This window comes from Leptonychotes weddellii, chromosome 10, assembly GCF_054177405.1.
Source record: "Leptonychotes weddellii isolate Sample4059 chromosome 10, ASM5417740v2, whole genome shotgun sequence".
Taxonomy (NCBI): Eukaryota; Metazoa; Chordata; class Mammalia; order Carnivora; family Phocidae; genus Leptonychotes; species Leptonychotes weddellii.
The window spans coordinates 20,495,049-20,508,849 of NC_138378.1; the positions used below are offsets into that span (position 1 = coordinate 20,495,049).

General features: G+C 45.3%; 1 protein-coding gene and 1 pseudogene across 1 annotated transcript in view; one reads left to right on the plus strand and one right to left on the minus strand.

The window, feature by feature from the left end:
* The first annotated feature begins 2 nt into the window (after positions 1 to 2).
* LOC102735204 (adenylate kinase isoenzyme 6 pseudogene) lies at positions 3 to 771 on the plus strand (annotated as a pseudogene).
* A 1,210-nt stretch (positions 772 to 1,981) lies between these two features.
* Positions 1,982 to 13,801, minus strand: part of CNBD2 (cyclic nucleotide binding domain containing 2) — a 59,999-nt gene continuing 48,179 nt past the window's right edge. The window contains exons 12-13 of the mRNA XM_081832272.1: positions 7,545 to 7,708; positions 1,982 to 2,300 (exon numbers count right to left, since the gene is read on the minus strand). Of these exons, the coding sequence (XP_081688398.1) occupies positions 1,982 to 2,300; positions 7,545 to 7,708 (483 nt within the window). The remainder of the gene's footprint in view (positions 2,301 to 7,544; positions 7,709 to 13,801) is intronic.

Here is a 13,801-nt window from a genome sequence, read left to right on the forward strand (position 1 = left end):
CGAACATCCTGCTCACCGGTACACCAGGGGTTGGAAAAACCACGCTAGGCAAAGAACTTGCATCAAGATCAGGACTGAAATACATTAATGTGGGTGATTTAGCTCGAGAAGGGCAGTTGTATGATGGCTATGATGAAGAGTATGAATGCCCCATTTTAGATGAAGACAGAGTAGTTGATGAATTAGAAAACCAAATGAGTGAAGGTGGAGTTATTGTTGATTACCATGGTTGTGATTTCTTTCCTGAACGCTGGTTTCATATAGTTTTTGTGCTGCAAGCAGATAACAGTGTACAAAAGACTTGAAACAAGGGGTTATAATGAAAAGAAACTAAAAGAAAATATTCAGTGTGAAATTTTTCAAGTTCTTTATGAAGAAGCATTAGCATCCTACAAGGAAGAAATAGTACATCAACTGCCCAGCAATAAACCAGAAGATCTAGAGGATAATATCAATCAGATATTGAAGTGGATTGAGCAATGGATCAAGGATCATAGCTCCTGACTTATAAGACTGGCCACTTTACAACCACTCTTGTTATATCCCTGCCATAATGAATAAATTGTCCAGTTATCAGTAAAACTTTCTTATTAAGATTGTGCTGCAGGACTAGTATATGGATAATCTAAAGGTTTATGTTTGGGCTTTTTTTCTCCACGAGAAAGCAAAACATTCTCAAGTATAGTATATATAATATCATTAAGGATTTAAAGTAAAAACTGTCATCTTAAATGCTTCAACTGCTGAAGAATAAATAAATCTGACCAAATGGGTGGCTAAATAAATAAATAAATTCAACAAACAAAATGATAATGTTGAATGTGCTTTTCAAACTGTACTCACCTCTCATGAAGACCATTGATCTTGTCCAATTTGCTCACTTTGCCACTGGGGAAACAGGGGCAGGTACAGGGCTCAAGAAGGTCCAGTGGCATAGAATCAGAGCCTGGCTCTCCAGAGCTCCCGAGGCCCAGCTCAGTGCTCAGGTGTTCCTCCTAACCTGCTCCTTGCCAGGTGGGGTAGGTGAATGTGTGGGGTGGGGAGCGATGGGTGGAGGAAGGCTCCTGTCTTCCCTGGCAGCCCCAGGCCAGGCTCACGTGCTGCTGTGGCCTCTACCAGGCCCCCCCAGTGCTCTCAAAGCTAAACCATGGAATTTCCCAAGGGAGAGAGGTGATTTGGCCCAGTGCTACCGACAAAGAGAGTCGGCCCAGGTCACTAACAGGCAGCCACAGATTCGGGACCCCCCAGAGGGGCCAAGGAGCCCTCAGTAAGTCCAACCTACCACCTCCTTATCTCTGGCCTGCCTCTTCTCTCTCGGGCTGCTAGCTCTCCATCCTTGGTACCCAGGACACCTGCTCCTTTCCCTCTGCCCATCTGTCTCTCTGGCTCCTTATACCTCCCCCCTTGCCCCCACCCGTCAGGCTTCCTCCAGTCTCTGGCAACACCCTGTCAGAGGGGCTCGCTGAGCACTGGCAAACCAGCAGCCTGGAGGCCCAACACAGCCCACATCTATGTTTTGTTTGCCTAACACAGTATTTTAAAAACAATTTGAATTAGTTTCTCACATTTAAAAACCAGTAGGAATCATCTAAAATGTGCATACCAGTCCCCACCACTGCCTGCTGCCTCCCCAGTCCTTCTGATGCACTCTTTACATGACCTGCCTGGCCTCCGGAAGGCAGTTGAGTTTGCAACCCCAGTCTTGCTCACTTTGATCTGAGCCCCTCTGTACCTCCCATCCGTCTCACCAGAGAAGACCCTCCCACCCTGAGACCACCCCCAGGGCTTAACCCATCCACACCCAACCTCCTGACCATCCACTCACTCAAGCCCCACAAGTATCAGGGGAGAAAGTGCCCCAGCTGCTGCCCCCAAACATCTCTCCAGGCCCACAGCCCCCAGGAGCCCTGACTCTGAACCCCGCAACTCCCATGGTGGTCGCTCAGGAAACAGGGTGACAACCCAACATCTTTTATTGGGTCTAAACAAGGACTCCTGCATTCTTATACCGAGGCAGGAGTTCTTGGATTTTATATCGGGGTGCTGTGATGGCTTCGACGATCCTCAATGGGGGGAGGTATTTCTGGGGTGCCATGAAAACGGGATGACAAGGTTTAGTCTCCTTGTTGAAGCTGCACAAATCCAGAATCAGAGACTTGGGGCTGTAGATCGCCTTCTTCTTGGGCCGGATCGGGGTGAACAGTGGGCGCTGACGAGGCTTCACCAGCAGCCGCAGTAGGTCCTTCCGAAATCTATCCCAGCTGTTCTGCTGAAGGAACTTCCGGCACAGATCTTCATCACTAAAGGCGAGGGGTAGATGCTGAGTTTCCCACACCAGCCCCTCCTGTCCCCCTGCCCCTCCAGTCTTGCCTCCTGCCACTCTTCCAATTCCTCAACACAGTGTGCTCTGTCCCACCTGGGTACCTCTGCCCAGACTCCTCTCTGCCTCCTCTGCCTTTCCACACCTTCTTCCCCTAGAACCGCGCTGCTCTGTGCGGTGGCCACGAGCCACATGTGGCCACTGAGTACCTGTGGTGTGGCCAACCTGAATTAGAGATGTGGTGTGAGTTTAAAATACACACCAGATTTCAAAGACTTAGAGCAAAAACAAATACAGAGACTCTCATTAATAACATTCGTGTTGATTACATGTTGAAATGATAATATTTGAGACACACTGAATTCAATAAAATATATTTTAAAAAGCAATTTCACTCATTTCTTTTTACTTCTTTTTTTTATTAACATATAATGTATTATTTGTTTCAGGGGTACAGGTCTGTGATTCATCAGTCTTTTTACTTCTTATAATGTGGCTACTAAAAAGTGAAATTATATAGGTAACCATTTATCCATCAAGGAAACATAAGGCAAAGCCACAATGAGATACCGCTTATGCCCACTAGGATGGCTATAATTAAAAAGATAGATAAAAATGTGTAATGAGGTGGAGATATTAAAACAAGGGTTTTGGTACACTGCTGATGGGAAAGTAAACTGGTGCGGCCACTTTGGATAAGAGTCTCGCAGCTCCTCAGAAGGTTAAACAGAGTTAACTTACAACCTAGCAATTTTACTCCTAGGTATATGCCCAAGAGAAACGAAAACCTATGTCCACGCAAAGCCTTGCACAAGAATGTTCATAGCAGCGTTATTCATCATGGCCAATAAGTGGAAACAACCCAAACATCCATCCACTGACGAATGGATAAAATGTGATATATACATGCAATGGAATATCATTTGACACTAAAAAGGAATGAAGTCAGGGTGCCTGGGTGGCTCAGTTGGTTAAGCATCGACTCTTGGTTTTGGCTCAGGTCATGATCTCAGGGTTGTGAGGTCAAGTTCCGTGTTGGGCTCCTCACTCAGCATGGAGTCTGCTTAAGATTCTCGCTCTCTCTCCCTTCCTCCCTCCCTCCCTCTCTCTCTCTCAAATAAATAAATAAAATCTTAAAAAAAAAAAAGGAATGAAGTACATACTACAACATGGATAAAACTTGAAAACACTATGCTAAGAAGCCAGTCGCAAAAGACGACACATTTTATGATCCCATTTATGTGAAATGTCCTGAACAAGCAAATCTATGGAGACGGAAAGTAGATTGGTGGCTGCCTTGGACTGGCCTTGGTGCCCTGACTCTATTCCGTCCCCTACCCCAGCAGGAGCTCCGGAGGGTGGGGAACGTGGGGGAGGGGAGCGGGCTCAGCACTCATTGGCTTAGTTCCTTCTGAGACCACAGCAAGGGAAGGGCATGTTCCATTTCCACTGACTTGCCTGTGCTAAGGAAGCAAGCCTAATAAGTCGCTAACGAATTAGAACATTCTTCAGAAAAAAAAAAGAACATTCTTCTGGCAACATTATATTGACCAGGGCAGGGTCAACTTTGTTCCATAGAGATCAACTTAATAGAAAATCCAGAGGTCAGAACAGGCTAAAGTCAGCTCCTCTCAGCTTAGTGGTGATTATGTGCAGCTCTCAACCCCGTGTGTTCAGTGACATCAGGTTGGTAGGTGGAAATTGGCCATGGTGGGAATATGTACACCACAGAAATCAGTAAACCCTTCAAATCAGGCTTCCCTGCCATCCACCTCCCAGAGAGCTGGTTGTTAAACATTCACCAGCACACTACTGTATAGTCTCCACTTAGAAAATTCCACTAACTCCCAATTTCTTCCATTAAAAAAAAACAAAAAAACAAAAACAAAAAAAGGCAACATCTAACTCTGACTTAGCACTTACCATGTGCCCAGCATTTACTTGTTAACCCATTTAATCCTTACAACTACCCATTTCACAAACATGGACACTGGGGTTCAAAGATGCTACAGGACTCACCAAAACCTAGGAGGGGGCAAGCGTGTGATTACAGATTCTTAGGGGGCTTTTTTTGTGGGGGGCTCAGTCCAAGTTCAGATATACAAGATCCATGTCGCCTCCTGATGCTGATGGTCATATTGATTTCTAGTTAATTTTTTCACAAAATGGGGTCACTCTTCTAAAGGCCTCAGCTTGCTGCAGGGCTTTCACTTCCAATCTCTACCTCACGTGAACTGAAAGTTTCATCTGTCCCCGCAGGCTATAAAAACTTCAGCCCATGATGGCCTTAATCCCCGGCCCAGCCCACACCCACCGGGCAATCCCACACTAGATCTTTTAGGTTCTCCTTCATTTTGGCCCTCGGAGATTTCCCTTCTCTCTTGGGAATTCAGCTGTTGGTTCCATTCTGCGTGGCGTGCTTTGCATGGGAGAGACCTCAGCTTCTCCAGCTCATAGCATTTGCAGGACAGGTGTGACTGTCACTGAGTGTGTGATCTTCAGGATGTCACGTCCTCTTCCCTGGGCTTCACAGTCCTCAATTAAAACATGGAGGAATTGAGCTAGATAATGGATATGTTTTCTGCCTGCTTTAGCAGTCTAGAAGCCATGAGTTCAATAGTGAATGGATAAGCCGGAATTCTATCTGTCAGCACTGTGGACCATTGCAGCCGAGTGCTGACCGAGAGGCACAGATGCTGAGGGCTCAAGCATCTGCCGCCCTCAGGCCTATAGAAACCTCTTCTGAATTTTAATTCAACAGGCATTAACTGATACCCATCATGTGCCAGGCATCATTTGAGGTTCTAAGGCTCCTAAAATATCTTTTTTTTTTTTTTAAGATTTTATTTATTTGAGAGTGAGCTTGAGCAGCAGGGAGGGGCAGAGGGAGAGGGAGAAGCAGACTCCCTGCTGAGCAAGGAGGGGGGCATGCGGCTCCATCCCAGGACCCTAAGATCATGACCTGAGCCTAAGGCAGATGTTTAACTGAGCCACCCAGGTGCCCCGACACTGAAAGGTTTTATGCAGGAGTTTAACATGGCCAGATCTGGGTTTTAGCAAGAGCACAGATAACAGAAAGGATCTAGTGGGGAGGAGATTGAGGCAGGGGGCCCAGTGGTAAGACCAGGGGTCTAGGCTGGGGGTCCCAAAGTGGGGGTGTAGGGTCATGTCATCTAGTGAGGTGAACAAGATCCACTGGGGTGTGTGAAAAAAATACAGGACATCATTTATATTCATCTTTGTCTTATTCTTCTAAAGATCTATTTTGGTATGTCCATAATGTATATTTTAGCACAGCAATATATGTATGTAATAATAATAAATTAACATATGTTATTCATATTTACATAAATTCTAGGGGGTATATACTCAAACACTTCTTAGTAATAACAGTGTGAGATCAAAATAGTTTTACAACCGCTGGTCCAGTTAACTTTTACATTAAAAAATAGGTTTTTTTGACATTATAGAAGTATTCACTCTGGAAAATTTGAAAACCAGGGAAAAGTAAAAAGAAATATTTTGATTGAATCTTTCAAGATATTTTATTTTTTTAATTATAAAAGTAATATCATCATTACCAAACATTTGGAGAATAAAGGAAAAAAGGAATGCCACTCTCCTGACAACAACTTTTTTTTTAGGGGGGGGAGGCGGTGGGGAGGGGCAGAGGGAGAGAGGGGGAGGAGAGGGAGAGAGAGAGAGAGAATCTTTTTTTTTTTTTTTAAAGATTTTATTTATTTATTTGAGAGAGAGAGAATGAGAGAGAGCGAGTACATGAGAGGGGGGAGGGTCAGAGGGAGAAGCAGACTCCCTGACGAGCAGGGAGCCCGATGCGGGACTCGATCCCGGGACTCCAGGATCATGACCTGAGCCAAAGGCAGTCGCCCAACCAACTGAGCCACCCAGGCACCCCGAGAGAGAGAGAATCTTAAGCAGACTCCACTCCCAGCACGGAGCCCGACACACGGCTCGATATCACAACCCTGAGATCATGACCTGAGCTGAAATCAAGAGTCAACACTCAACCAACTGAGCCATCCAGGCACCCCCTGACAACAGCTTTTAAAAAGTATTTCTTTTTGCCAAACTATGGAGAGCGCCCAAATGCCCATTGACTGATGAATGGATGAAGAAGATGTGGAGTGGATATATGTATGGAATATTACTCAGTCAGCAAAAAGAATGAAATCTTGCCATTTGCAGCAACATGGATGGAACTAGAGTGTATCATGCTAAGTGAAATAAGTCAGTCAGAGAAAGCCAAATACCATATGATCTCACTCATAGGTGAAATTTAACAAAGAAAACAGATAAACATATGGGAAGGGAGGAAAAAAGGAGAGAGGGAAACAAACCATAAGAAACTCTTTAACACTAGAGAACAAACTGAGGGTTGATGGAGGGAGGTGGGTGGGGGATGGGCTCCATGGGGGATGGGTATGAAGGAGGACACTTGTTGTGATGAATCACTGAATTCTACTCCAGAAACCATATTTCACTGTAAGTTAACTAAGTAAAAGTTAAACTAAAGAAAGAATTTATTTTCTTCCCTCATTATAAAAGCAATGCACCCACACAGCAAAAACAAATGAGAGGAATACATAACAATAACCAGGAAGTACATTTTAGTCTCACCTTCCAGACAGAATGACTCTTACAAATTTTCAACATCACAGATGTCATCGCTTTTGTTTATTTCCTTCTAGGTTTTTCTCTTGTGTTTTACAAAGGCATAGCCATAGAATATATACAATTTTGCATCCTTTCCGTGTATCATTATATCACCTATTTTACCCTACTGCTACAGAGTCATTAAACTTACAATTTTTTTAATACAACAGTTATGCTCTATCAAAGAAACACACCACAATTTCTAAACTATCTCCTTAGTGTGACACGTGTGGGTGGTGTTGGTAGTGGTTTTTCTCTCTATCATGAATATGGCTGCTATGAAAATCTCAGCGCATGTAGCTATTCCCATAATTTAATTACATAAATTCAAAGGTAGACCTTTACTTCAAAGGGTATAGCCCTTGCAACATAATACTAAAATTATTATCAAAAGGATTGAGACAATTTAAGGGATACCAGCAACTACTGGTTTCATTCCCCCCTTCTCAGCATTAGGTATTAGCACTTTTTTTCTCTCTTTAACTAAAACAATAGGTGAAAATTTGTTTTATTCGGTCTGGTGGGATGTATGCACATTTCCAGCACTGACCTGGGGTAGTTGACCTTGAACCTGGACAACTTCTCTGTTACCTCGCTGTCGATCAGTTCACAGAATTTTTCTTTCCTCACCAGTATCATCTCAGCTCCCAGGCTCACGAGGATCAAGGGCCGCATGTCACGCTGGTTCTCCGGGAGGAGGATCTGGTGAAGGCCCTGGGGAACAGAAAGTTCCAGAAAGTTTGACCTCAGAGACTGTCCACTTCTACCAGCAGATTATCTAGACAGGAAAAACGAGGCCCCAGACAGACGGTGAATCCATCTGGTGGTCATTCTGCAAGTGATGGGGAGAAGGTCAGGGCTCCTTCTACATGATATCAAAGGCCTCTGACAGTTGGGATTAAGAAGAGCCTGTAAGGAAGGCACTTTGTCCGTGTCCTACCTCCATGCAGGCTTTCCAAGAATCACACTCTTCAGGGTACAGCTTTTCACAAGGTTTCCCCCATGTCCAATCTCGACTCTTGTGCCAAGTAAAGCCAATTTTCTCCTCTTCAAGCAGTGACAGAATTCCAACAGCGAGTCTTCCTCTTCTAAATCTTCCCTTCTGCAGCCACCACACCCTCCCTCATCCTCTCTGCAGGTCTCTGCTCACGTGACCCCACTGGGCCTCAGTTACCTTCTCTGTCCCTCACAGACCTCGGGGGTCACTGGCCTCCTCTCTGCAGCTCAGTTACTCCTCTGGCTCCCTGACCATGATGATGATGATGATATGACAGCAATATTTATTGAGCATTCGCTACATCCCAGGCCCTCTTGCTGCTGCCGTGGGTATAACTCATTTGACACCGTCACAGTCCCCCATGAGGTGGGTCCTATTGTTATCCTCATTTTACAGAGGATGCTGCTGAGATTGAGAAACTTGTCCAACATCACATAGCATGGAAGCAATAAAGCTAGCATTTGAGCCCAGGGGGTCTGTCTTCAGAGTCCATGCTTTTAACCACTATACTCTGAGGAAACTGAGGCACAAAGAGGTTAAGTAATTTGCCCAAGGACAGAAAGAGGTGGAGGCAGGATTTGAACCCAGCGATCTGTTCAGAGCTCCACTGAGGGCAGCACCGTTGGCAGGTGCCCTCATCCACCTGCAACCCATCCCACACACACCAGCCAGTCAGGGCCCTTTTCTGCCTAAGCCCTTCAAAAACCTTCCCACAGCACGCAGGATAAATGAGAACTCCTCATTGTGGCCCCAAGGCCTGGGCTATCTCCACTTTGCCTGGCTCTCCAGCCTGGCCTCATGTCACCCTGCCTTGTTTACTCTGTTCCAGCCATGCTGCCCTCCCTTCCAGTCCCCTTGACACACCAAGCTCCTTCTGGCCTCAGGTTTTGAGCTTACTCTTCCTTGGTCTGCAACACACTTCACCCAGGTCGTCCGCAGCTTGTTCTTTTCACCATTCAGGTCTCAGCTTAAACATCACCTCCTCAGAGCTGGCTTCCTTGATTGTTCCACTTAAGAAGCCTGCCCCACAATCCAGCTTTCTCTTCTATTCCCAACAGCAGTTTGCACTATTTTATGTGCTTGCTAATTTATCTGTTTATTGCCTGTCCCCAGACTAGATCATAAGCCCCACGAGGGCTGGAAGAATGTCAGTTTACTTACCCACACTGGCATTTTGGGCCATGCTCAAGAACTCTCTGCTGAATGAATACTCAAATGGGGTAACAGAACATTCGAATTAGCAGCTCACCCAGGTGAATTTCCTCATTTTCTGATGAGGACACAGATTCAGAGAGGTCAAGTGATTTGCTCGAGGCCACACAGCTGTCTAATTAGAAGCAAAATGAAGATAAGGACCCCCTGACCTTGACCCCAATCTGTTATATCCCTTCTGCCCTGCCCATGGCTCCGGCTTGCCCAGTCTGAGGCCTCAGTCGGCCTGTTGCCTGGAGAAGCTGGTTCCCTTACACCTCCTGGCTCAAAACAGAGGCTCTTCTCCAGGCCCCAACCTCTGATGTTCCCAAGACTGACCCAGCTTCACACTCCTGCTGCCCACGTTAGGCAACTGTGATCTACGTGAATACAGGCGCAGCTGTCACCATTCTCTCCCCGACAAATGAAGTCAGGGAGACCAGAGTCTTACCGAGGACACATTAGGGAGACCTCCACAGGCATTTTCATCAGGAGTCATGCTAACACATATCTGGGGGCGGGGCGTCTTCTCTGTGCTGGGCCCTGCGTGACGAACGAGGCAGCGGGTCTTTGTTCCGAGCCCTCACCCAAAGCCTTCTAGGCCTTCCTAGAGAATCAAGGCCAAGGTCCCTATTCCCGCATGGCAGGCCCTTGACAACACGGTCCCTGCTGCTCTTGGGCCATATTGCCCCGCCTGCCCTGCCGTCACCGTCTGCCCAACCAGACAACGCCGTTCTGCCCTCCGGTGCCCTCATTCGGCTCGGGGTGCCCAGCATCCCCAGCTGCTCTGCCTGGCGGTGTGAGGCTGCATTCACAGGCCAGCGCCTGGCCTCAGGAGCCCCGTGTTCAGTTCTGAGTGCCTTACCTGGAAGTACTAACTGCCCTGAAGGAATGGAGGATGTTCTGACCGAATGAGAAAATAATTAACGGGGCACTGGCACTGTGCCTGGCTCCCGAAATGTTGAATGAAAAACAAAGTGGCATTCTTTAAATATCTAAGGGGCCATCATGTGGCTAGGAAGCTGATTTCTTCTGTTTTGTTCTTGGGGTGGCGGGGGAGGTTGGGGGAGGAGCTAGTTAAAAGTTGCAGGAGGCGGGCGCCTGGGTGGCTCAGTCGGTTGAGCGACTGCCTTCGGCTCAGGTCATGATCCCAGGGTCCTGGGATCGAGCCCCGCATCGGGCTCCCTGCTCGGCAGGAAGCCTGCTTCTCCCTCTCCCACTCCCCCTGCTTGTGTTCCCTCTCTCGCTGTGTCTCTCTCTGTCAAATAAATAGATAAAATCTTTAAAAAAAAAAAAAAAACGTTGCAGGAGGCAGAGTTTTGCTGAAAAAAAGGAAGAGCTTCCTAAGAGCTTGGAAATATTCCATCAGCCTCAAGGGAGGGCCGTGCCAGGGGCTGGGGCTCCCACCCACTACTGGCTGGCCTTCCTGCCTCTGAAGACTCCCAGTCCCGTGGGGCAGGAGCATTAAGAGCCCACCACAGCAGGGGGTGACAGGCATATGAGGGGGGACCCTGGAGATGCTGTAACTGAGGAACAGTGTTGAGGGCACGGCAAGGGAGCAGCTCTCTGGACTATGACGACCACATACTGGATGATGACTACACATGGGGCTTCAGAAGACAGCCCCTCCCCGGGGCAGGTGGAGGACCACCTGCTGCCCAGCTCCCACAGTGAGAACTCATGGCCAAACTTGTTTCATCCATGCATTCCCCGCCCTTCCAACTATTGGATAATTTTTTTTTTTTTTAAGTAGGCTCCATGCCCAGCGTGGAGCCCAACATGGGGCTTGAATTCATGACCCTGAGATCAAGACCTGAGCTGAGATTAAGAGTTGGGCATTTAACCAACTGAACCACCAGGCACCCCGGATAATTATGTTTTTAATAGACTTTATTTTTTAAAACAATTTTAGACTTAGAAAAATTGAGAAGATAGTACAGAGTTCCCATATAATCCCATACAGTTTCCCCTGTTATTAGCATCTTACATTAGTAGGATACTTTTGCTATGATTAATGAACCAATATCAATATATTATTATTATTGTTAACTCAGGTCAAGGAGTTATTTAGATTTCCTCTTTTAGCCTAACATCCTTTTCCTATTCCATGATCCTATCCAAAACACATATTCATTTATTCTCTTATCTCCTTAGGCTCCTCTTGGCTGGGCAGTTTCTCAGACTGACCTTGTTTATGATGACCCTGATAGCTATTGAGGAGTACTGGTCAGGAATTTTGAATGACACCCGGCAATTTGGTCCCATGATTAGACTGGGGTTGTGGATTATTGGGAAGAGAACCACAGAGGTAAAGTGTCATTCTCATCACATCATACCCCATTTCATCATATTAAGGGACATACTATCAACACACTTTAACTGCGGCTGTTGGCCTTGATCACCTGGCTACGGTGGGGTTTCTCAGGTTCCTCCACCGTAAAGTTACTCTTTCCCCCCCCCCTTTCCGTACTGTACTCTTTAGAAGGAAGTCACTATGTGCAGCCCGCACCTAAGGAGCGGGGTTTATACATCCTCTCCTTTAGGATGTATGTAAATTATTTGGAATTCTTCTGCATGGGAGATTTGTCTCTTCTCCCCTATTTATTAATTTGTTCATTATTTAGTCATTATACAGTATGTTCTCAGAGATGTTTACTATATACTTTCAGTTATAATCGAATACGATTTTATTTTGTTGCTCAAACTGTTCTAGCTTTAGCTACTGGGAGCTCTTCCAGTTGGCACCTGTGTCCCTTTGATATGCCTGCCTCCATCAATGTAGGGTTTTTTCCCCCAATACTTCTTTACTCCACGGCACTACAAAACGCTCCGGGCTCATCTTGTCTATTTCCTGCCCTAGACCTAGAATCAATCATTTTCCAAGGAGCCCTTGTTCCTCTTATTGAAGAATGGTATTAGAAATCAAGATCCAGAGGAGCCTGGGTGGCTCAGTTGGTTAACCGTCTGCCTTGGGCTCAGGTCATGATCCCAGCGCCCTGGGATTGAGCCCCGCATCAGGCTCCCTGCTCAGTGGAGTCTGCTTCTCCCTCTCCCTCTCCCCCTGCTTGTGTTCTCTCTCTCTCTCTCTGTGTCAAATAAATAAATAAAAATTTTAAAATAAGAAACCAAGATCCAGGTGCTAGGTTTGCTCATTGCTATTGGAGTGTCGTTTCTTTTAGGCCCTGTCAGTTGACAGAGCAAAAGATAGATGTTGAGACACATATCTATAAATATCTCCATGTGTGACCACCCGTATTTATACTAAGCTAAAAAGGAGTTCATACAGATGTCTTCAACGAATCCATTACCACATGGATCATTCTAGCCTCCTCCTTGCTTATCTGCAAATTTCTACTCCAATGATGAGAAACCTGGTTGCCGTCACCTGCCATTCATTTACTGAATTGATCCATTTCAGTACACGTGTATTGCAGTATCAGAACTGTTAAGCATACACCCACGGGTAACGACGTTATCAGCTAGACTACAGTGCTCATGGGCAGTTCCTTCGGCTTTCAGTCTCAGGGACCCCAGCTGCCTCCAGTGTTACATAGGTCAGCCCTTTTTCTCCCACCCTCTTCACTGAGATCGTTTCATACATTTGTAGTATCATTAGATGCTCTTGTCATAGTCTGCATTCCCTCCTGGGATCCCCTGCCTCCTAAATGACTTTTTTTTTTTTTTTTTTACAAATTGCATACATTAAGGTTCATTCTTTGTGCTATAAAGTTCTGTGAGTCTTGTCAAATGCTTAAGGGTTTGTCTCTTCCATTACAGCATCATACAGAATAATTTTACTCTCCTAAAAATCCTCTGTGCTTTACCATTTATCCCTCCTCCTGAACTCCAAACCTCTGGCAACCACTGATCACTATCTCTATAGTTATGCCTTTTCCAGAATGTCATATAATTGGAATATACAATACTTAATCTTTTCATATTGGCTTCTTTCACTTAAAATATTCATTTAAGTTTCCTCCATGTCATTTCTTAGCTTGATAGTTCATTTCTTCTTATTGATTTGGATTTACCAGTTGGTTTATATTCGCTTTTCCATGTAAATTTTAGAATCACTTTGTCAATATCCACAAAATAACTTTCTGGGATTTTGGCTGGGATTGTGTTGAATCTATACATCAAGCTGGGAAGAACTAACACGTTAACAATAGAATCTTCCAATCCATCAACATCTATCTAACATAGAATATTTCTCCATTTATTTAAGTCTTCTTTGAATTCTTTTATTATAATTTTTTAAAAGATTTTATTTTAGGGCACCTGCGTGGCTCAGTTGGTTAAGCGACTGCCTTCGGCTCAGGTCATGATCCTGGAGTCCCGGGATCGAGTCCCGCATCGGGCTTCCTGCTCAGCAGGGAGTCTGCTTCTCCCTCTGACCCTCCCCCTTCTCATGCTCTATCTCATTCTCTCTCTCAAATAAATAAAGAAAATCTTAAAAAAAACCTTTATTTTATTTTTACTTAAATAAAATAAAGATTTATTTTATTTATTATACTTATTTATTTTATTTTATAAATTATTTATTTAATTATTTAGATTTATTTATTTATTTATTTGAGAGAGAGAGCCACGCAAGCATGGGGGAGGGGCAGAGGGAGAGG